The 23,431-nt window shown below is 41.0% G+C and overlaps 3 protein-coding genes across 3 annotated transcripts in view; all 3 read right to left on the bottom strand.

The window, feature by feature from the left end:
• The window catches only part of LOC144647201 (dynein axonemal heavy chain 10-like), a 111,276-nt gene that overhangs the window by 43,527 nt on the left and 44,318 nt on the right, over window positions 1-23,431 (bottom strand).
• LOC144645913 (EGF-like repeat and discoidin I-like domain-containing protein 3) lies at window positions 853-5,286 on the bottom strand. Its single transcript, XM_078505433.1, has 3 exons — window positions 5,247-5,286; window positions 1,600-1,685; window positions 853-1,037 (listed from the first exon to the last, which is right to left on the bottom strand). The coding sequence occupies exons 2-3, from the start codon at window positions 1,667-1,669 to the stop codon at window positions 853-855; spliced, it is 255 nt and encodes an 84-aa protein (XP_078361559.1). The 5' UTR covers window positions 1,670-1,685; window positions 5,247-5,286.
• The window catches only part of LOC144645912 (adhesion G protein-coupled receptor B2-like), a 19,617-nt gene continuing 5,103 nt past the window's right edge, over window positions 8,918-23,431 (bottom strand). Inside the window, exons 6-21 of the mRNA XM_078505432.1 lie at window positions 23,234-23,431; window positions 22,561-22,649; window positions 19,100-19,342; window positions 17,867-17,965; window positions 17,453-17,547; window positions 16,673-16,954; window positions 16,103-16,252; window positions 15,244-15,507; window positions 14,465-14,659; window positions 13,539-13,748; window positions 13,203-13,359; window positions 12,686-12,822; window positions 11,691-11,945; window positions 11,001-11,121; window positions 10,232-10,371; window positions 8,918-9,541 (exon numbers count right to left, since the gene is read on the bottom strand). The exon at window positions 23,234-23,431 is cut by the window's right edge and continues 37 nt beyond it. Coding sequence (XP_078361558.1) covers window positions 9,536-9,541; window positions 10,232-10,371; window positions 11,001-11,121; window positions 11,691-11,945; window positions 12,686-12,822; window positions 13,203-13,359; window positions 13,539-13,748; window positions 14,465-14,659; window positions 15,244-15,507; window positions 16,103-16,252; window positions 16,673-16,954; window positions 17,453-17,547; window positions 17,867-17,965; window positions 19,100-19,342; window positions 22,561-22,649; window positions 23,234-23,431 — 2,641 coding nt within the window. The 3' untranslated portion in view covers window positions 8,918-9,535. The remainder of the gene's footprint in view (window positions 9,542-10,231; window positions 10,372-11,000; window positions 11,122-11,690; window positions 11,946-12,685; window positions 12,823-13,202; window positions 13,360-13,538; window positions 13,749-14,464; window positions 14,660-15,243; window positions 15,508-16,102; window positions 16,253-16,672; window positions 16,955-17,452; window positions 17,548-17,866; window positions 17,966-19,099; window positions 19,343-22,560; window positions 22,650-23,233) is intronic.

The following is a 23,431-nucleotide window of genomic DNA, read 5'->3' as shown; positions in this document are numbered from 1 at the left end:
CTCGAAGGATTTAATAAGCAGTGGAAGAATTTCCTTTTTCTTTTAAGTATTTACGTTTAGATATCCGTGAATCTCGTTTTCTTTTTTTTTTTTGTTTTTTTCCTTGTTTTTTTTTTCCTTTTAGCCGATACATTAATGTATATTTAAAATTACCGCTTTTCAAACGTTTCCTATGTTGATCATTTTTTCCTTGTTCTATGTGTATTTAAGTTTATTTTTGCTAACATTAATGTTATTTAAAACCGTTATATACTCTGTTTGTATTATTTTGAGTGTCAATAAAGTATTAATTAAAAAAAAAAAGTCCATCGCAAGTTTATCCCGAGCGTTTAATTCACCGGTACCCATTTATAAATTGAGGTGGAGAAAGGCACTTTTAAAATAGTAAGGTATGCTGCCCCAGAAAACAGCATAGTGACCCGGACTGCTATAACTTATTCAAGAGCAAGCCTGCATGACTAATGAATAAAACACCTTTGCATGCATATTATAGCGATAATTTACAATCTCGACCCCAGTGCCTCTGTCGTTTTTTTTGGCCACGCAACAAGACATGCCCAAAAGAGAAGTGCTCTAGAGTCAAGAATCAAATTCGTTCCCAGAGCCAGCATCCCCCTTGAACAGCGGTCGGGAAACGCAACGGCTCTGGACGATTTCAAAACGGGAAATTCTGGAATTTCTGGTTGCGGTTAGCTTGTGCGTCAGTTTGTGCATGAAATGAACAAGTTTTCAACAGCCAATCAGAATTCGTCGTCCTTTTGGCGTGCCTTCAGTCTAGCCCAGAGGTCTCGATCTTATGGCGTAGACCAGAAGAATCGCGGCCCTCTAGGGACGAGATTGGTCGAGAATGTGTTACACCATTAGAAATCGTTGGTACTTACGTGAAGAGCAGTTTTGACCGGTGAACTCCCTTAGACAATTGCACGTGTAGTCAAAAGAAACCATTCTTGCTGTGCGCCTTGTGTTCCTTGATAACTGATTTGGGAAGCATGTGCCACCATGTTGGCAAGGGTTTGGAAAACATGCTTCTCCTTGGCCTGTAGTTGTAGGTAAAAAAGGTGAAGTATGCATAAGAGCCTAGAAGCCCGACTAGGACGACTAGCAGTATTTCTACTCTCCCTGGATTGGATGCTAGTCCATCAAAGGGTTACATGTACCCCCGGTACCCATTTATACACCTGGGTGGAGAGAGGCACTATGAGAGTAAAGTGTTTTGCAGTGCTCCAGCCAGGGCTCGAACCCGGACTGCTCGTTCTGGAGTCCAGCGCACTAACCATTGGCTTTAACAGCAGCTGCGAAGATAGACTGCAAAACAGTCGTTTTTTTCTCTAAAGTCGTTGAAAAGCGCTTATCAAAGGCGCGAAGCGCCGCCCAGCCTCACTCACAGTTTTGACATTGGCTCTAGACCTCACGCCGAGCGCCTTCGCAAAAGATTACGACTGTTTTGCAGTCTACTGCGAAGACTGTGATGAGAACGGTTTTACAGCTCTTGTTTCAACCGTTAGTGTTCGCATCAAGCTTTACTCTTGTCCAGCAAACGGTTAGTACGAGAATGCTTAGATCTTAGCCCTTGTAAAGGTAATTAGAAAACACACTTACCGTCTGTTACTGTAGCAAACGACAGAAGCAGCGTGAACAGAACAACTTTACTCTGTGTTAGCACCTCCATTGGTAATGAACTGAAACTGAAATCACAACAAGAAGTTTTAATTGAAATTTAACTGTAGACTCTTATTATCCAATCACACACGGCGCTGCTGGGGATTAGGGATTTAACAACATCCGAATAAGCTAATTTTCCATTTACATTTGCAGTACAACTTTGTTATTCCGAAACAAATTTGCGAAGCAGGAGATACGTGTAGCCTGCGAACGCAGACGTGTTTCTGGCTGTCGCTTGTCACGAATTCTTCGGCGGATCAAGGGACAGCCGAAATACGTCTGCGTTCGCAGGCTAGAAAGACGTGCCAATTGTTTTGTAATTTCCGGCGTTACGTGGCCACTAGAAAATGAGGAATACCGGTTTTGAGGTCTCCAAAATTTCCACAAAGAATTCCTGGAAACTGTCTGATTCGATTTTCAACTAAAATTTCCGCATTTTAAGGCATAATTCTAATCATCCCTGGTGAACTATTTTTAGTGTTCAGAATTGATAGATAAATTGCTGAATCATAAAGTGCAGTTCCGGTTTTAGAAGACGCGTAAGTTTTGCGGAAGTACACTCAGTCCAAAAAAAGTTTACGCCGGTCTATTAGACAGTCCACAGTCTATCTATTTTTCAAAGCAAAAAAGCGAGAGAATCAGTTCTTTTGCCGTACCTTTTCCGCGCTCACCGATCAAAAAATACGAAAAAATAAAGGGCTGTGAACAGTCTACACGTCTATACGCATGTTGTCTCCTTCGTAGCTGTCATTTGGTCAACGACCTGCGACTTCGTGATTGACCAAAGGGACGAAAGAAAACCTCTGCAACAAGGGTAGTTTGTACTACGAGAAAAGGTTGGTGACACCCAGTTCAGGCACTTTTTTTTTACTTTGGTTCTCATTGGCAGTCGGACCTTCATGTACTCTTGCCTGCGTCGCTTACAGTCTAAACCGCCGTTATATACAGTCAACTCTCTCTTAACGGACACCTCTATAAGACGGACACCTCCATAAGACGGACACCTGGTGTTGGTCCTGTCCCTGCCGTTTTCCAGCCATTTTACTGTAACTAAACTTCCTATAAGACGGACACCTCTTAAAGACGGACAGTGTCCGTTTTAGAAAGAGTTTACTGTAAAGGGTTTTGTGACACGCCCGACAGCAACGCAGGCTACATGTACTCCAGGGGTGACTTTATTCGGCGGAATGGCTGAACAACAGAACGGCAACATCTTTCAGTTTATGGCCCTAACGTATAACCAACAAAAAAGCTGACCGCAAGCAAACCGGAGTGAAAGCTAACCGCAAGCAAACGGGGGCGAAGCTTAACGCAACACGGCAAGCAAACCAAGGTGAAGCTAACCGCAAGCAAACTAATGACATTCTGCCATTCTGCCGAATAGAGTCACCCGTACTCTAGCAGTACCTTCGCAGTACCTCCTACCCAGCCCCTTTACTCGTTCGGCTCAGAGGCTACACACGTGCTCAGTAGAGACGTCAGTAGAGCGTAACGTGCAAAAATATAAACCGTGCCCAATATTTTAGTACACCCAATATCCCAACGTGTTAGCAACAGTGTTATATCCGACCTTTCGAGGAATCAACGGAAATTGTGGAACCTATTTACTTACATGAGATTTCAACGGTGAAAAATCCGGCCTCGTGTAAAAGGTCAACGACTCGGCATGTCGTGTCGTCAATAATGACAACAATAATAACAATGAACGGTGGATTCTCAGATTTACATAACGCTAAAATGCACTTTAGAGTACATGATGATGTTCACAATTTCTACCCTTGGTATTCCGTTGTGTTAAAAAATTATACTTCATGCGTGACGTGGAATTTTACAAGAGAGCGCCATGCATGCACACACTCCAATACATATTCGGACAAAACACAGCTCTATGTTATAAAACTAGTAGTGACAGTAGTGTGTAAGCAGCTAGAACTTCTTTTCAAATTGCCTGAGTTTGCTGGAAACACCAATAACGTTTTTCCCGTCTAAAGAGCGGTACTGACGTACAACATTTGAGTTCTTCTGAAGTGGTTTGGTTGGCGTAGATGTTACCGTATGAATGGGTACAAGTTTAGCTATTAGCATCTGATCGGTCTTGCATTACATGCATAAAACTGAATGATTGATAAGATCAATGTCTATCTGAGAAATTCTTACCTCAGTTCGACCTGTGCATTGCTTCACGACGTCCACAAACTTCTTGTTATGTAAACTGAAGCACCGGAAGGTAAGACTTGAACGTTTCGTGCCGAAGATTGACAGTTTTCCTCTTGCAAGCCTATACCTAATATAATCTTCTGACGTCAGGACAACGACACGCCGCGAATTCGTCCGCAATCAGGTCACGTCAACTTCTTTTACTTTCGAGCGAACTCAAAGAGCCAGAAAATCTAAGGTCGCTCTGCCAATAACAACAATAATGCTTGACGATTTACGAGAAAAAAACGTAGCTTGTATCTTGCTGCGAAGCTTTAATAAGTTAATGAGCAGTGGATCGTGATGTTGTTTTGCTTAAATTAGCATTTCAATTTTAAATATTTCGATGATAGTCATGATTAATTTATAAATGTACTTGAGAAAATCTTAAATATAGTGCTCTCAGCTTTTTGTCCTCGCAAAATTGTGCCAAATATGACTCAATAAGCCAATAGCATAAGAAAAGAACGGTGAAAAAATAGTCGCAAAAAATTGGTATTTTAAAAACCTTTCAGTAAAAACATTCGTTTGAACAGCGAAACGTGTTTACTCACATTCTATTCTTTAACGATATGTATTATTATTTTGAAATAAAATTTGTCGCCTATTAAGGTTTTTAGTCAAGAATTATTTCTTTTGGAAACTAAAACCATGACATCGAAGGTAACTGTGCTCGCAGGGTACTAAAACTATAAACTGGTGGAAAACGATGAAAAGATCATTAAAAAACTTTTCGTTTTATAATCAATTCACTAAAAATTGATTCACCTGTCATTGTAAACTGCACAAATCTTAATAAAATTTAATTTGTCGAACTCACAACGTGTTCATTAAAGTACTATCAAGAACTAATGATGATTATCAGTAAAACGTAATTATATAAAAATCTTCTCTTGAGCCCCGTTGGTATAAAATTGTCGATCGCGGAGTGCAAAATCTACCGCGAGTGACGTCACGACTCCGACAAGACTCATACAAACAAACCGGATTGTTGGACGATTTTCCTAAAACACTTTCAAAAACAACCGGTGTTCCTTAAACACTTTCATAAACCGAAAACTTTGCCTAGATTTCTTCTCTCTCTCTCAGAACACGCTGTTGTTTTCTGAGCCTCGTGGGGGTTTATATTCATATACACTCTAGTTTTTTAAGACATCGCGCGCTTCGCAATTAATTACTCGGAATTGTTGACAGATCTCAAAGATCTTTTTTAAAGGAGATTCTGATGTTGATAATGAAAAAAAAAATAAGTTCTTTCAAAAGTTGTATGTAACTAGATCTATGAAAGCCATCATACTTGTTCTCCCCGAGTAAGAAAATATGATACCGCTCGGTGTGATAGCCTACAAGAAATCGAATATAAAATTGTTTTACGTCATTAAACTCACTTCAATTTTGATGTTTTGCCTTCTTGACATTTATTCTGCAAATAAACCATTAGTGACCTTGCATCTTTGCCCGAATTTTCATGAAACCAAGCTGAACGAGAAGTCGAAAACTTCTATTGACGGCAAAGGTCTTTACCAGACCTTGCTAATAAACATGTTGACAAACAAGACTTCACAATGACTCAGCTAAATTATAAAGCGGAAAAAATGATTCACTAAAAATAAATCTTATTCTACGATGACTCAACAGTTTGCATGGTCTGCTATTTTTCCTTTCCGCTGCCAAGTGATAAAGGTGTTGAATTAATATAGCCTCAGTAAATATTCCTATTTTTCTGAACACTGACCTCGAGTTTCGCACCAATTGAATTACATTTGATAAAATTCCCAACAAACGAAAAACGACAGGTGTCGAATAGAAACTCAAATCAGGGAATAGATAGACAGATAGACAACTTTATTTAAAGAGGGTAGCACGTAACAGAAATTCTGAAAAACCTGTGGCCCTCTTTTTTTTTTTAAAAAAATTACAATTTCTAAAAAATAAGAATTAGGGGTGCTTGCCATTTATCAGAACTGACCGGCCGGTCCAGTTGTTTTGAATGTGAAATGGGCCTTTTCCACGAGATTTTCCCACAAATCCACCACGATAGTGTATAATATTTATGTATTGTTTGATTTGACAAAACAAATCTGACAAGCAATGGCATTTTGCTATTGAATATACCGGTCTGATCGGCCAGTTCTGACTAATGTAAAGCGCCATAGATGTCAAAAAAACCATTCTCCTTTTGAGCAGAGAGAAGTTTAAATAAATAAATATGAACTTCAGTAAATGGGCGCTAAAATTTGTCGAATGAACATCTAAAGATGGGACACCAACGAAATAAAATACAAACACGGCCTGAGTAGTGGGTTTGTAATCACACATAGTATGTACAGATAAAACAAAATGTCAGCACAGTGAGCATGCTTGGCGAGGATCATGGGTAATTGTTATTGTGCAACCAGTTTTTCGTACGAAATTGGGTGGGGTGAGGTGCTTTTTAAAATATAAAATAATAGACCCAACAAACTCTTTATGCGTAATTCTTTAATTCTGGGCCACTCACCTATGTGTCGTAAACTTTGTTAAAATTTATCTCCTATCTAATAAAAAAGTTGAAATCTATAATAAGAACAAACTGCGTTGCGGGCAACGACTTGTAATTGCTGGCTTGCAACCACGTGACAAAGCGGCCATGTTGGGGGGGGGGGGGGGGGGGGAGCGGTCAAAACAATAAAATAAATTTTCGCAAAATTTGCATGATAAAAAAAAAGTTAAATTCCCAGCGAAGGGAAACGCTTTGTTCTTGTCTCCAAAATGGCCGCCGTGACGTCAGTTGCAAGCCAGCAATACATGTGTATAATTTCGTTTATAACGAAAAAATTTGTATCCTTATAGTTTGGGAACAATCTCTATTTTTTTTCTGATTCAATAGATAAAACAGCCGTGCTCGATCGTCGAGCCGCCGCTCGGAATATGACGTAAAAACTTCACGGGGGAGGGGGACAGGGGGCATCCCAAAAAATTTTTTTTAAATCCTAGCCTCACGTGTCACCCCGACTTCTTTTTGAGACGGCTACATGATCGAATTGGATAAAATATACAGATTGTTTAACGTCCATATGCTGAACTTTATATTTTTAGGCTCTTACCAGCAAAAATATAAAATAAAATAAATTTAATAAAAAATAAATAATGTACGAAGAGAAGCTTCGAACTGTCTGCCCCAATTTACGTAACTTTCCAAAATGATCGTATGGTCCTGGAAACTAGCGTAGCAGAAGTCGCCAGGAGGCCGTGACAGATTTGTAAACGAGGCTACATGCTGCACACCAGTATTGTAACTGCATTTAAAATGGACCATGCGTTCAACTTTGCAACAGTTTTAAAGCGCAAAAAATTGAAAAGTGCTTTGAAACGTTTTGGGCAAAGAGACAAGAGAGCCTGCATACTATACTGAAGAACCACGATATTGCAAAAGGAACATGAACTTGATGAGAATATTACTTGTAACAATGGGAGGTTCTGGACTAGTTGGCTATTTGCTGAGGAATTGAACTTGCATGGCTCCGCCTGCCAAGTCTCTAAACTGGTGGTTGAGCACAGTGCATTTCAAGTCACCACCTAACCAACAGCTGCAAGCAAGGCTGACCATACTACGTGAAAATAGGCTTTGCGAGACAACACCACGACTGGAACCGATACAGCAGGATTGCAACCGCGGACAGCTGTTTCGTTCTTATTGGAACTCATCAGCGCGGTGTAGCGAATCTAAATGACGCCAGCCCAAAGGCCAACGCAAATAAATTGCCCAATAACCCGTACACTGTATCAAGTTCCGTACTTTGAACTTACTTGTCCCCCGAATCACGCGCTGCCACATCACGTGTTGTGTTGTCGTGGTGTTGTCTCGCAAAGCCTATTTTCACGTATATGGTCAGCCTTGCTTGCAGCTGTTTGTTATTTCATTTTATTGCTGATCAGATCTCTCAGTAGATCCTACGAATAGCAGCATTATCGTTCGCGGTCCCTTGCAGTGTTGTCTTACCACCTAACCACTATGATCAGGTAATTAAAATCGTAACCAGGGGTTACTCCTTTCGCAAACACCCCTAATAAGATGGTCTGGATGGGTGTGCTAGAATGTAAGTTTAATATCAGTTAAATTTTCGGTGACTTCTACAGCTATCAGTAAATTTTGCAGATCTCAGATCTCAGCTTTCTGATATAACCCCCCCCCCCCACACCTCAGTTTTAACTCAATTTGTCTGATACATCCTACTCTGCTATTTTTCTGTTATTTTATTCTATTTATTTATTAAATTTTGATTTTTTGTTTTTGTTGTGTTGCCTTGTGGCAGACGTGACTGCTTTGCAGTCTGTTGGTCCCTTATGCTTACAACACACCCCTTCCCCAATACCCACACACATTTTCCATCCCCTTTATATGTACCCACTGATCTCAGTGGTGGCTTGGGAACCCATTCATTTGTGGATCCCATACTATAACACCTTTAAAGCCACAAAGGTTGCTAGTGAATCTAATAATAATAATAATAATAATAATAATAATAATAATAATAATAATAATAATAATAATAATAATAATAATAATAATAATAATAATAATAATAATAATCATTTCTATAGCGCTATTTAGCTAGTCTTTCATAGCGCTTTACAATCACTATGCTAAAATATAAAAATAAAATATAAAAATACCTAACTAAATTAATCTATTGAGCTAAAATATCTATACATGCAGAAAGTGAAGTTTTAAAAGTTAAAAAATTAAAAACTAAAAATATCATGATTATTTAACTGGACTTAAAGTAAACGTGTATAAGAAATAAAAATTAAATGTCATAAGCTTCTTTAAAAAGATAAGTTTTTAGGTTCTTCTTAAAAATGTCTTCTGATGCTGATTTTCGGATGCTCAGTGGCAGGTTGTTCCACAGCCTTGGCGCAGCAGTGCTGAACGCCCGGTCTCCGTAGGTCTTGAGTTTAGCCATGGGCTCAGTTAGCAGTTCTTGGCCACTGGAACGTAGTGACCGAGAGAACGTTCTAAAACTTAGCATACTAAAATCTACTGTTTTTTTTTTTTTTTTTTTACACAACAAAACGCGTCTTTTATCAGCTGACAGCTAAAATTGTGACCATTTCTCAGCTATCAATTAAGCCCCACACAGACCCTCTAATAAGGTTTTTACTGGACTTTATCATCACGGCTGGGTTGTTCGAAAGCCGATTAAAGGCTTTAACCCAGGATTAAAAGTTGATCGAGGGTTCAATTTCTCTTGTATAAAAGTGTTTTATATTGCTTATGTTTTGTGGAGTTTGAATTAAGTCAACGTAAAATTAAAGGACAGAAAATATAAACAGAAACCTAACAGAAAAGTTAATAATTGAAATTAAAATTCACGCTAATCCTGGATTAGCTAATCGCAACAACCCGGTCCTGATATTTTTAACCTATTAACAGCTCTTGTTGGCTAGCTGACCTCATAGGCTTATGTGGTCTTTCCTGCTTATTACCTACAATACTTATAGATAACCTTTGTAAATACTGTAAGGTTTGTTGTTTAAAGTTGTCTGCAATAGTCGTTTGCATTACACTGATTGAAGATCATCAACATTGTCAGACATCGTTTCTGTTCTCTGATTCGTCTGAGGGGCCTTTAGACTTTGTCACTTTGTAGTTCCCTCTGTGTATCTTCCTGCGCACTTGCTGCCACAAACTGTATTAAGGCTGTAAGTGAAACAGAAATAAATTCTCACCGGGAGCCCCCACTCCCAAACGCTCCAGGTATAGATGAGATGTGAGAAGAGGCGAACCCGGAGGCGGAAAGGAACGGGAGCTACGGTGAGCCATCGCTGCGGGGAGGAGGGTGAAGTCACCATCTGGTGTCTGGCGTCCGTTTTAACGAAGAGAGGAATAAACAGGGTAAAACAAGCCTAGTTATACTTAACCCGCGTAAAATTATTCGCCTTTTGTTTACACGGCGCCGATCGAGACCGATATTGAAACCGCATCGTTTTGAAACGTGTCAAAAGTGGAGCGTTTTCAAAACGATACGGTTTCGTCGTCCGTGTAAATGGCGAAATTTCATCGATTTGAAAACGAAACGAAACGAAGCCGAAGCGGCTCGTGATATTTTGGACAATTTTGAAATATTACAAGCCGGAAATTTCTCCGAAAAGTACCCGAACAGTTCCAGACTGTTGTCAACCAATCAGAAAACTTAACAAGCACTCGCGAGCAGACCGCAAAACGTCACGTGATCTTGTCCTCACTGTGATGCGTCATAAAACTTAGTAGCCTCTCCCCAAATCACGTGCTCAGTACCTTAATTTGAGTGAACTAATGAAAAACAATTTGTGAGTCAAAGTTTCCGTTTCATCAAGATCAACTGATTCAAAAGTCCAAAATAGTGCTTACCGTTTCCAAAGGCGGCAAATTATTTTCTTCCTCTCGCTCTACTTGCGGAAACACTTCTGTCGCAGGTAACTGTTTATCAATGCTGTCCACCATTTCAAAATCGTTTTGATTCTGGTTTGATCGCCTCTTGTTAGCTGGAGCTTGAAAAATAAAGGAGAAAACGTCAGGAATAGAAAAATACTGAAGAGCCGTGTTTGACTCGCTCTCTGACCTCTTATTGTCATCTTTCATTCTGGACTTTTCTGAGGTAAAGTGACCCCCTAAAAATGTGTTTCCTAGGGACACACCTTCACTACCACACTCCCCCAGGAAGCTTGTGGTAAATGGATTAAACATAGACATGTAATGCACGCAGAGGCGTTTTGTGGCCGTTTTTGTTCGCCTGTTACAATTTTTTCCCTCTATACCCTTGTTCAATGATGGCAACACATTTGCCAACTGCTTTGCGAACGCAATTTTTCAGGTTCCAAAATTAAAAGCGAGAAAGGGGTGGCTTACACACGTTAAGCACCTATGAAAAGGAAGATAGTCTTCTTACAATTAGTAATTTCACGTTTTTGCAATGTTTCAGCTAAATTTTACGAGGCTTGCAAAACTTGAGGAGGTTTGTAACACATCACCATGCAAAACATGAAAACGAGGTCAAGCAGAATTACCAGACCAGTTTTCAGTCCTTGTTTACCACAAAAGAACGATTTCGTTCACTTCCACACAAAAATCAAACATGCAACAACATTTATAACTACAAGCTAAAACAAAAATCAAATACCTTTACCTGGCAAATTAGTAGCGTGTTTAGCGTTCTGAATATGAGAGGGTTTGGTTTTTGGAGTTGTCGATGTACCAGCAGTACTGCTCTTTCCTTGTCTTCGTTTAATGGCGTCCTTTATCTGATGAAGCAAAAAAGAATCCATCCCTGTTTAATCCTATTTTGAGATCTTTGGAAAAAAAAAAGAGTCAGAATTTAATCCTGTTTTTTTAGAGGGGTTGGGGGAACCTGGAGTAAAGGGGGGCAGGAGGCTTACGGAGTGGGAGTGGGATTCCCAATGGACATTGCGTAATATTTTGCAATAGAAATAGCACAAAGAGGTATTTCTTTGTACTCGAAGCCTCTTAAAAAGTAATACCAAATGAGACCTTCTTCATCTTCTTCCTCCTCTGGCAACTTTAAATCCCTGTCTTCCGAGTCTTTCGGTTCCGCCTTCTTTCAACACGCGAGGGGATGATAAATAACTTCCGTTATTTGGTTTTGCCGTGACACCTACGGGCCACCTTAATTTCCAGTCCCAGACTCCCAGTGACCCAAATCCATTTTACCAGTAAAAATTTGCTCAATCCCAGTTTTCATTTTACCCTTCAACCCCCTCCACCTAATGGATACGTAAAAATTGGCAGGTGTATCTGACTAGCATGACTCGATTCAGTTATGCTGTATTCATAACATTTTATTTGCCCTTACCTGCTTGTTCAACAAGCAATGAAAGATGAATATCATTAGTCCCTGTAGTGAATTAGCAATGGCGAATATGTATTTGAAGACGATCGTAGATGAGCTGAAACTCAGAAGTCCAAACAACCACGTGATTCCAAGCAAGGGAAGAATGACCGCGGAGGCCTTGACTCCAGCTTTCACTTTCTCAATTTGCGTCTTGTTCTGTACACATCTTGTTCCCAACATTTGACGAATCACCAGAATAAACACCACGATGTTTACCTATGTGGAAGGACCGTTTGTTAGCTTCAACGATAAGGTAAAATAAAGTCTGTGTCCGAGCCAAGTGGCCCATACAGCCGGAGCTTATCCCGGTTTCCGTAGCATTAAGCGACTAGGAGTATTGCTACTCCTCCCTGGATGGGATGCTAGTCCATCGCAGGGGTACCCCCAGTAGTAAATTCGCCGGTACCCATTTATACACCTGGGTTGAGAGAGGCACTATGAGAGTAAAGTGTCTTGCCCAAGAACACAACGCAGCATCCCGGCCAGGCCTCGAACCCGGGCCGTTCAACTCGGAGTGGAGTGCGCTAACCATTAGGCCACCACGCCTCACAGCTTCAACGATGATGTGAATAAATACACCTTATTCGATGGTTTAACATATAATACTTGCGGATATTTTGCGAGTCGCGTAGTATTTTCCCGCGCCCTATAGAAAAATACGAACAATGAGCAAAATGTCCGCTCGTATGATATGTTAAACCATCGAGTAAGGGATTTATTATTCCACTATTCTCTCCACTTAGTTTGGTTCCGTATTCCGTAAGTTTGTCCTTCCGTATTATTTGCCCTGTTCTACAGTGTAATAACATGCATATTTTGCGCGTCCTTTTGCTCTAATATGATAAAATGGCGTATTACATTTTATTTAGTTACATTAGTGCTTCCTACAATTCAGTGGCCCATAATCAATTCTTTATCTAAAATCGTTAGAATTCAAAGCACAAGCTACCACTAACCAAGATAATAACTGTTGCTGGTACAATAAATGCCCAGATAAGTCCACTAGAGACATCAAGCCAGCAAGCTTCAGGCGAGCCGTACCCATCCGCTCGAGTCACACCTAAAGAAATGCTGACAACGATGATAGGGAAACCTAAAAAAACAAAAACAAAAAACAATTAGTTTCTAAAGCTGACATGATGGTTTTAGGAATCTGCCGTTTCGAGCGAGACAGAGATGAAAGCAAAGTTGAATGTCCATAAAATGTGAATAAAAATATTCAAAAGTATTCCAGTTCAAAAAATACTGAATAAAATTGCAGCCAGAATTCACAATAATTTTTTTAAAAAAAGTTTGACACTGGCTCTGAAACACATTAAACACGCTGGGTTAAACATACAGGGTTTCATAAACACTGAGAAGGCGTTTTGATGGAATAAATTCAATCTTCATCGGCTTGTTATGGAGCAAGAAAATTAAGATTGCTCCAGTTTGTATTTCAATCTTTAAATAAACAGTGAAAGGTAAATTTACCCCATCCAAATATGTAAAAGTACTTGACTTTGTCCGCAGCTCCACCACCGAACACTTTCACGATTAAGAAGTAGTGTAACACGCCCTCGCATAGCATCCAACAAAACAGCGCCAACAAGAAGTAGTGAAGTAAAGCTGCTAGTATGGTACAGCCCACCTGACAATCACATGAAAAGAAAGTATTAATTAAGCAAAATCCGTACCGGCGTTCGGTCTGTACTCGCGAACTCGGTCAAGTTTCTCCCATAAAGACCTATGTTAATAAAAACTAAGTAAAAATAATGGTAGATTGGGAATAAGGTAACTTATTTGAACAGTAGCATGTGGATCTTTTACCTTGTTATCTCTCGCCGATCCTTCAGATATGACAAGAATACACGAAACAGCCACGGCAGCGCACAGGTTTAGCAGAACTTTAGATCTTGGACTTTTTACCGCTCTCCAGAAGAACAGAGTAACAGCTATAGTAACAACAACGGCGAGGAGAGAGATGGAACAGCCGACTATTGAAATGATTTCCAGAGCTTTTGTGTGAGCTTCACCAACCTGGGTATTAAGAAAAATAATTAATTTATCTTGTGTCGGCGTCCAGACAAAATATTAAGGTCTACCCATATCCAGATATCATCACACGAGTTGTACGTACTGATACTCTTGAGTTAGGAAACAAATGTATAAAAGGAAACATAAAACTTGCTATATGTGCTCCAGCCAATCATAATCATTGCTCGTAGAAATCCCGCAAACTCCCGTATCCTGGATTTCACGAGCCATGACCGAGAAATTCTCGTTTTACTTATTAACAATACACTCGACGCCATTTTGTCAGGGGCAAAGAAAAAAGGGGCTAGGTAGCACTACTTGCAAGGTCTCACATAAATGGCTCGCTAACCATCAAGGGAACAAACAAGAGGGACGATGCAACTAACCCCAAAAACAGTGGCAACTGCTAAACAAGAGGACAAGTAGAATTACAAGCTTTCGAGAGCTGTTTCACTCCTGGAAAAAGGGACATTTCTTCCATTCTTTTGATACCATCTTTTCCCCTTTACATTCTCCTACATTTTTATTTCCTTCTAAAACAAGGTGGTTCGTGTAGCCTGCGAGCAGCCTTACTTTAATGAGATCACACGCTTGGGCGGCGAAGCTGTGAGAACGAGCAAGTGGTCGACGAGCCGGCATTTTCTCGCGGCTTCGCCACGCAAGTGTAATCCTGCTTGCATGCTATGGTTCAAGTGCAACTGTGTTCCAAATTCACTTACAGATGCGCCGTAAGGATCCATGAGCGAGGCAAAGATGGTCAGGTGATCACATTGGCATGTTGTTTTGTTGACGTCAGATTCGCTGGGTATAAACCTACATCCGCTGGTCTGCCATATCGCGGATTCTCCGGGCCGCCAGAAAACGCACTTTGCTTGTGGTGTAACTCGGCTAGTAACTCCAGCTGGATCATTCACCTTAAAAAAAGAACTTTTCTTTTTCAATTCCAATTTCGATGGAAATTAATACATTAGTTCTTTTTACTTGTTCCTTTACATTCTTTTTAATGTTAGTTTTGAGAATTTAGTGGTACATCAAGACAATATCCTCTTGTTGATTGTTTTCTTTATTCCCATTACCACTCTGCCTGACAATGTTTGATATCGTAAGGAGAAAAAAGATGTTGATCATTCTTGTGGCTTCATGATACAAGCGCTCTCAAAAATTCTGGCATACGAACGCCCGCTCGTATGTATAATTATCATAATGATATTACAAGGAATTATTGGGTACAAACAAGGTGCTGTTGCTCCTAAACGACTATGGGGACCCCCTTTTTATTTCACAATTTGGCAACTTTGACAAAACTCTCAGTGCAGGTCAGCTATTTCAGTGGAATAACCTTAAGCCTGAGGGGTTTTTTTTCTCAACCGGTTTCCGTTGCGTAGATATAACTACGATGGTCTTTCGTGCATTCCTTCTTTCACTTGAAGTTCAAATACATTCATCATATATTTACCTTTAGTAGTTTAAGCGAATAACAAAGTTTTAGCTTCAATACCTTTCTGTTCTGAAGAACGATCTTGACTGGCTTCTTTAAAACGGCTGGAGGCCTGGGATCGATTGTGGAAGAGACGATAGTGGTATTGGCGGATAGCGCAGCATCATCGTCATCATCATCGCTTTCTTTGCCGAGAGGTAAAACATCATTCAATGTGAGATACACCAAGGTTACGACACGAGAATCTTGAGATGAACTGAAAGCTTCAGGAGGCAGCTGGATGGAACTTTGATTGTACGCGACAGTCAGGCCTTTACCTCTCAACTGAAAGTCAACATGAAAAAAAAAAAGCATTAATTTCACTTATTTCCACTGTACCGTTACCGAGTTTGCGTGTACGGTTTCTGTGTCACCATAATTACAATGCAGTTACCGAGTTCCCACTGCTATTGTCGCGTTACCATAAGCGTTTTACTGTCAGCGCATTACAGTCAAATCGTTACAGTTATTGCGTTACCGTACTTGCTTACGTTGCCGGCTTACCGCGTTACCATTAAACCTACATATCGCGTTACCGTTAATAATATTGCCACTTTACCATTAGCTAGTTCCACCCTTGCATTACCATTACCGCGTTACTATAACTAATCACAAGTTACCGATACCGTCATTGCTTTATTCTCCCCTTTACTGTTGGCGCGTTACAGTTACAACTTACCGTACCCAGCCCTCACAACCGTTACCGGCTCAGCGCGTTATTATTAACGTTAACGCGTTGCTGTTAGCGCGTCAATCATTATAGTGATCGCTACCATTGTCGTTCATGTAATAGTTATCAGTAATGATCAGTCGCAGCTATGCTTTTCCAGGCAGGTGTTTACTGGCCACATGTGTTCAGTTTCGTATACGGTGCTCATACCGGACTGTTGCTATTTGCTCGATCGATTCTCATCGCCAGGTTCTTTGTTTGAACAACTCTCAAATCTGTTGATCCAGTGAATGTGGCGGCGGCTCCCAGGCCATAATCATCCATTGTTTTGACCAAGCTTTGACCTTGACCCTGATTTAACTGCAGATGAAACAAAAAAATCACCAACATGAAATGAAATGGAAAATAGCCTGTGAAATTCGGGGCTGAAAACATTTTCTCACCAGTTCTATCGAGCTTTAGCACAACTTGTGCTTGGCAAGAAAGAGGCTAACTATGGTCATAGTCACAATCTGATTGGATATACAGGCGCGTGCATTAGGCCAAAATTTATTTAACAAAACCGTCCATAAATCAGTTGTTATCGATCACTCTTGGTATGAAGTTCGGCAGTTGACTACAGTTATAAAAAAACTCGAACTTGCAGGGTAGACTAGCTGAGGGGATGATAACATGAGGAAGGAATAAATAATCGCTGCGTTCTGTGTTTTTTCCTGAGGTTATTTTGTTCTCAAACATGAAAAAACACACTAAGAAGAAATTAGCTGGGCTGATACTTACTTTCTCGAGTTCTTGCCAAGTTATACGGTTAGTTGATTCCAACAAATTACTGGCCACTTGCGCAAAATTCTTCGTATCTTCCTCTGTACTCACGTTGCCTCGTTTAGCATTTAGGTCGGCCAATGTAACAAGTATTTTCACAGCTATAACCAAGTCCCCTCCGAAGATCTCTGGTGGCCTTTTGGTATCGTTTTCCGGCAATGGCCGAGTGGAGTTTACAAGCTCTGATAGGACTTGTTGCGCGGTACTGTTTGACTGAAAACCTTCCGTAATTGCTTCGATCTAAAACAAATACGCAGAAAATTGGAACGACGATGAGATACAGAGACATGATATACTAAGCGAGAACTTAATTTTGACACAGAAGAAATATTTAAAATGGTACGAGACTACCAATTAAGAAAATTAACGATAAACGACAATGAGTCCGGTGTGTTGTATTGTTTTCCCGCTTAAATAAGACGCGTCCGTAACACTTCTCCGCCAAAAACATCCAAAAATGCTCGCACATCCTTCAGTAAAACTCGACCCCATTGCTTCTATTTTTCCGTGGAAAGACAAATATTTTAACATAAGCACAAAGTTCAGTAATCAAGTTTGATTGACACGTAACGCAGCACTTACAAGAATATATTATAACGTTTTCTTACAAAAATCGTGCACATTTTCTTTTCAAACTCGTACAAAGTTCGAAGCGGCAAAAAACAGAAGTGGTGTTGCATTTTTGATTTTTTTTTTGACCGCGGTGAAATGTTTCCGTGCTTGAAGCTTTTTACTTACCTCGTCACCTAACCTGAGATATTCAGCTGAGCTACAACCTACAAAGTTGGCCTCTTTCCACGTTACCTCCTCAGAACAAATACGTGAAGCGGTTCCTACAGAAAATTCAGAACGTACCGCTTACTTAAGGTAACAAGTCCAATCCAAATAAATTTCTATTGAAGATAGCCTGGCGTAGAAAGATGAGGGGGAGAGAGGAAAAAACGTGAAGTCCCTTTTTTCTTTTTTCCTTCTCCCTTTTCTTTTCTACCCCTCCCCTTTCGACGCCTGCTACGTAGGCTATATTAAAGATGATAGGTGAAGCTTCGTGGGAGCAATTTTGCGAGTTCATGCTACTTTATTCCGTCACGCTAAGTCACACTACTTTAAACGAATCCATCACGCTAAGTCTAAGTGGGTTTTTTTTCGACTTACCTCTGGCTCCATGCGGACACGGTTTTACATCCGCTCTTCCCGCAGCCGTCGCTGACCAAAATACACCATCTAGCAGCTCCTCAGGACACTTTGGAGCCTCTGGGAGAAAAACAAAAAAAATCATGCCTATAAAGACGGCTTATGCTTTATATCATCGATGTTACCACTTCTTGTGTCCCTAATATATAGTTGCACTAGAAAGTTTTTTTTTATTTTTATTTTTTATTTTTTTTTATTGCAAAACACACACAGAACGTTCTTACTAAGTGACATGTTCGCAACTAATTACTTACTATACAAGGCTTTACGCATTACTATACAAAGCTTACTCTACTTACAGTACAATACACTGCTTACACTACCTACATGACAATTAAATTGTTTACAACACACTACTTACAATACAATACTCAATTTCTTAAAATTTAATATTTATACTTATAACAGCGCAATACAATTTATCTCTTTTAATACATTTGCAAAAAAACTACAACTACTTTTGGCTTATTAAAGATAATGAAAATAAAAATGGTAACTTATAAAAACTAAATCAAATTGCGCCATTTTTATCTTACCGACATTTTGTTCAAAAATTTTAACTGTTTCTGTCAGTCATTGAGAGGGGCTTGAAGGGCGTTGAAGGAATTACCTGTTCAGAGGACCTTAGAGCCTAATATATTGTGTATATTCGACTAGGGAGGGTGAAGATAAAGAGATTAGTTTTTATTCATTTATTTTATTTCTTCTTTAAAAGGCTTTCCAGCAAATCCCACTTTTTGTTGGTTGTGTCATCTGTTCTTTGTTCAACGACATAAATCGATTTAAGATAAAGTAGAAAACTTTCTATTTTAGGAGGTCTTGTTTTATTTTTACAAATCCAAATAAAGTGTCTGGCCAGTAGAAAGCAGAAATTAATTTGGCGATGATTTTTTGAGCAGTCCGGTATCAATCCTAAGGCGACAGAGATGTTTACTGTATAGTGTTCTGGAAATATTTTAGATAATTTTAGCAGTTCGGTTAAGGAGTTCCAAAAGGAGGTCACCTTGGAGCACGACCAGAAGAGATGCTTTAATTTTTCTGGTTCTTCTTTGCAGAAAGAGCAGTTTGGGTCATCTTGTACTCTTGCACTAGAAAGTTGCATGCCATTTCTGTTACTCTCAATCAGTTTGGCTTTTGTGTGGAAGTTAAAAAAATTAATGATTTTCTTTTGTCATTTTATAATAACGACCCTACCTGGTTTGATAATGATCAACTCTGCCACCTCGCTCCTTGACAAGACATTTTGCTGAGTCGTCATCTCACAGACAAATTCCCTCACTTGACTCTCCTCTCCCTCAGGGATTTGCAGATTTGTTGCTGTGAAGTTCATTTCCTGATGGCGTACTTTATTTTCTTTGTTCGTCACTTCTATTATAAGTACGCTTGCTTCTTTCCTGAAGCCGCTGACCACACCACAGGTAAACGTTGCTTTGTCTCCTAAAAGAGAATTTAAATAAAATTTAGCAATTAACCCTTGTTTATACACGGCGTTTTTCCCACCCATGGTGTACAATATAACACTTTTAGTCATTTTTTTGTCGGCTACCCGTTGCTGCGAACAGTTTGTTGACAATAGCAAAGAAAAATGATTATTAAATTATTTTTTGAAGGTTTTATTTGTACTTGGAAGGTAAACTCACACCTTTGCGCAGTATAAATCAGAGTTGCAAATTTTTCTAACACACCAATCGTTTTTGTGCTGTATAATTAAATTAGAGTATTTTGATTTTGTTAGCAGTGCATCGTAAAAATGATTATTAAAGAAAAAACGCAGCCGAATGCATTGTTGAGTTTTATAAGCACGCGGGAATTTATAAGAGCACGAGATAAGTGCGTAGAGAAGCACGACGCGGGACTCGATAAAGCACGCGCGCGACGTAAACCGCGTGCTAGTCGAACTGATCAATCATAGCACGCGCAATTCCTCGAACATTTTATAGTAGTGAATAAAAAACAGGACCATTTCCACTGATGTATTCACATCAAAACAATTGCATGCGCTGGCACCGGCATCGGCATTGGCACAAAACAAGCACGAGCACAAGCACAAGCACAAGCACAAGCACAAGCACAAGCACAAGCACAAGCACAAGCACAAGCACAAGTACAAGCACAAGCACGAGCACGAGCACAAGCACAAGCACAAGTACAAGAACGACCACAAGCACAAGTACAAGCACAAGCACGAGCACGAGCACGAGCACAAGCACAAGCACAAGCACAAGCACGACCACAAGCACAAGTACAATCACGAGCACGAGCACGAGCACGAGCACGAGCACGAGCACGAGCACGAGCACGAGCACGAGCACGAGCACGAGCACGAGCACAAGCACAAGCACGAGCACGAGCACGAGCACAAGCACGAGCACGAGCACGAGCACAAGCACGAGCACGAGCACGAGCACGAGCACGAGCACGAGCACGAGCACGAGCACGAGCACGAGCACGAGCACGAGCACGAGCACGAGCACGAGCACGAGCACGAGCACGAGCACGAGCACGAGCACGAGCACGAGCACGAGCACGAGCACGAGCACGAGCACGAGCACGAGCACGAGCACGAGCACGAGCACGAGCACGAGCACGAGCACGAGCACAAGCACAAGCACAAGCACAAGCACAAGCACAAGCACAAGCACAAGCACAAGCACAAGCACAAGCACAAGCACAAGCACAAGCACGAACACGAGCACGAGCACGAGCACAAACACAAGCACAAGCACAAGCACGAGCACGACCACAAGCACAAGCACAAGCACAAGTACAAGCACGACCACAAGCACGAGCACGAGCACAAGCACAAGCACAAGCACAAGCACAAGCACAAGCACAAGCACAAGCACAAGCACAAGCACAAGCACAAGCACAAGCACGAACACGAGCACGAGCACGAGCACAAACACAAGCACAAGCACAAGCACGAGCACGACCACAAGCACAAGCACAAGCACAAGTACAAGCACGACCACAAGCACGAGCACGAGCACAAGCACAAGCACAAGCACAAGTACAAGCACGAGCACAAGCACAAGCACAAGCACAAGCACAAGCACAAGCACAAGTACAAGCACGAGCACAAGCACAAGTACAAGCACAAGCATGAGCACAAACACAAGCACAAGTACAAGCACAAACACAAGCACAAGTACAAGCACAAGCACGAGCACAAGCACAAGTACAAGCACGAGCACGAGCACAAGCACGAGCACGAGCACGAGCACAAGCACAAGCACGAGCACGAGCATCGGGGGTGGAAGAGGAATAATGAATAATGAATAACAGGCTAAAACAGAAAATGAATAAGGAATATTTAAGGTTCAATGCTTGGAATAATGAATAAGTCATTTCCAGTAAAGGAATAATGAATAGTGGTTATTCACCGTGCTCAAACATTATCTTTTACTCTTCAGGCCAAAGAGAGGGTGGGACACTCAAAATAATTAATTGTATGATGGGCATCTAAAATAGTGCAACACTTCTACCAGAATGCCTAAAATAGCGTTTCTGGGGTTCAAAAAATGAAAATTTTTCAGGGGGAGCATGCCCCCGGACCCCCCTACTTTGTTATTATCAGGCAGCATCAAGTCCATACCACTAACTATCTGGTTGCAAACAATTAAAGCTGACTCACAGTTATCGACACAGTGACAATTACGTCCCGTCAATACACTACAGTATTTTTGTTATCACTTTAACTGCAATTTTGTCTGATATTCGAAATTTAGCTTGATACGTTGTCATTTTTGGGGGGAGGGGGGTCATATATAAAAAAAATTAGGATTAACGAAGGGGGGCAGAGTAAAATATCTGATATCGAAGGAGGGAAAACGCATTTTTCAGGCACTGTCGATCAAATTCCACCCCCATCCCATACAAAATGAAGGTTTACTTTATTTAGGCAATAGGGAATAATGAACAACAAGAAAAGTCTGAAAATGAATAATGAATAAGTCGTGAAAAATGTGAAGGAATAATGAATAGGTCACTTCCAATAATTCCTCTTCCACCCCCGAACGAGCACGAGCACGAGCACGAGCACAAGTACAAGAACGACCACAAGCACAAGTACAATCACGAGCACGAGCACGAGCACGAGCACGAGCACGAGCACGAGCACGAGCACGAGCACGAGCACGAGCACAAGTACGAGCACGAGCACGAGCACGAGCACGAGCACGAGCACGAGCACGAGCACGAGCACGAGCACGAGCACGAGCACGAGCACGAGCACGAGCACGAGCACGAGCACAAGCACGAGCACAAGCACAAGCACAAGCACGAGCACAAGCACAAGCACGAGCACGAGCACGAGCACGAGCACGAGCACGAGCGCGAGCACGAGCACGAGCACGAGCACGAGCACGAGCACGAGCACGAGCACGAGCACGAGCACGAGCACGAGCACGAGCACGAGCACGAGCACGAGCACGAGCACAAGCACGAGCATGAGCACAAGCACGAGCACAAGTACAAGCACGAGCACAAGTACAAGCACGAGCACAAGTACAAGCGCGAGCACAAGTACAAGCACGAGCACAAGCACAAGCGCACATGAACAAGCTCAAGCACAAGCACAGGCACAAAAAACAAAAGCAAAAGCCCAACAACGTGCAGGAGCAGAAGCACCAGCACAAGAACAAGCACAAACTTACCCACGCGTTTGGTGACAGTTCGAGGTTTAATTTCAAGAACAGGAGCCACTCCAATAAATACACTTGCCGTTCCGTTCTGATTTCCTTTGCTAAAATAGAAATATATCATAAAATATACAGCAAAATAAAGACGTGAGTGCTGCTGACTGGGAAATGAGTCCGAATTCATTATAATTTTCATAAATTTTTTGGGGGTATTCGTAGCGTTGAAATTCAAACTTTTTTATTCATAATCAAGATATTTTCTTTCTCTGAGAGCTTTAAGAGCATGATTAAAGCAACCCGTCTTATGAAATGAAAATTAGAAGTTATTATATTTCATATATTCATTTCATATATTCAACCTGTCTTATTGTAATGTTCGCTTTGTCACAGGCGACAATTACTTTTTTCGATTCCCTACTAAACACTTGGGTCACATTGTCTCTGTGAGAACACGCCATATTGCTTAGACCTTGCTTACAAAAATCGCAGGCTCAGTTTAATCTCGTACTCAGATCTTTACCTCTACCCGAAGAGTGAGAATATCGCGGTCACCAGTCCATTAGTTGAGTTATGGACTCCTGTCTGAGTACAAGATTAGGGCTTAATGGGCACTTTTCGAGAATGGTGACTTTAATTTTGCAGCTTAAAAATAACCTCACATGTATTTTGTTAACTTCTGTTAGCTTACATTGCTTGACAGGTATAGTTTCCTTCGTCTTCCGCCATGACATCTCTAACAGTCAAACGGGAATGACGTAGCCCAGTCTCGACTTTTGTGCGGTGACTCAGACCAATCACTTTGTCGGCTTTAAACCACGTGATGTCCAGGTCGTTCGGCCCACCAATCACAGTACAGTTAATGACAAATTTGCCGCTCACGTTCAGC

The sequence above is a fragment of the Oculina patagonica genome, chromosome 3 (assembly GCF_052425735.1).
Source record: "Oculina patagonica isolate OP01 chromosome 3, crgOcupat, whole genome shotgun sequence".
Lineage (NCBI taxonomy): Eukaryota > Metazoa > Cnidaria > Anthozoa > Scleractinia > Oculinidae > Oculina > Oculina patagonica.
The sequence above is the reverse complement of the archived record's forward strand: the minus strand, read 5'-3'. Positions and strand labels throughout refer to the sequence as shown.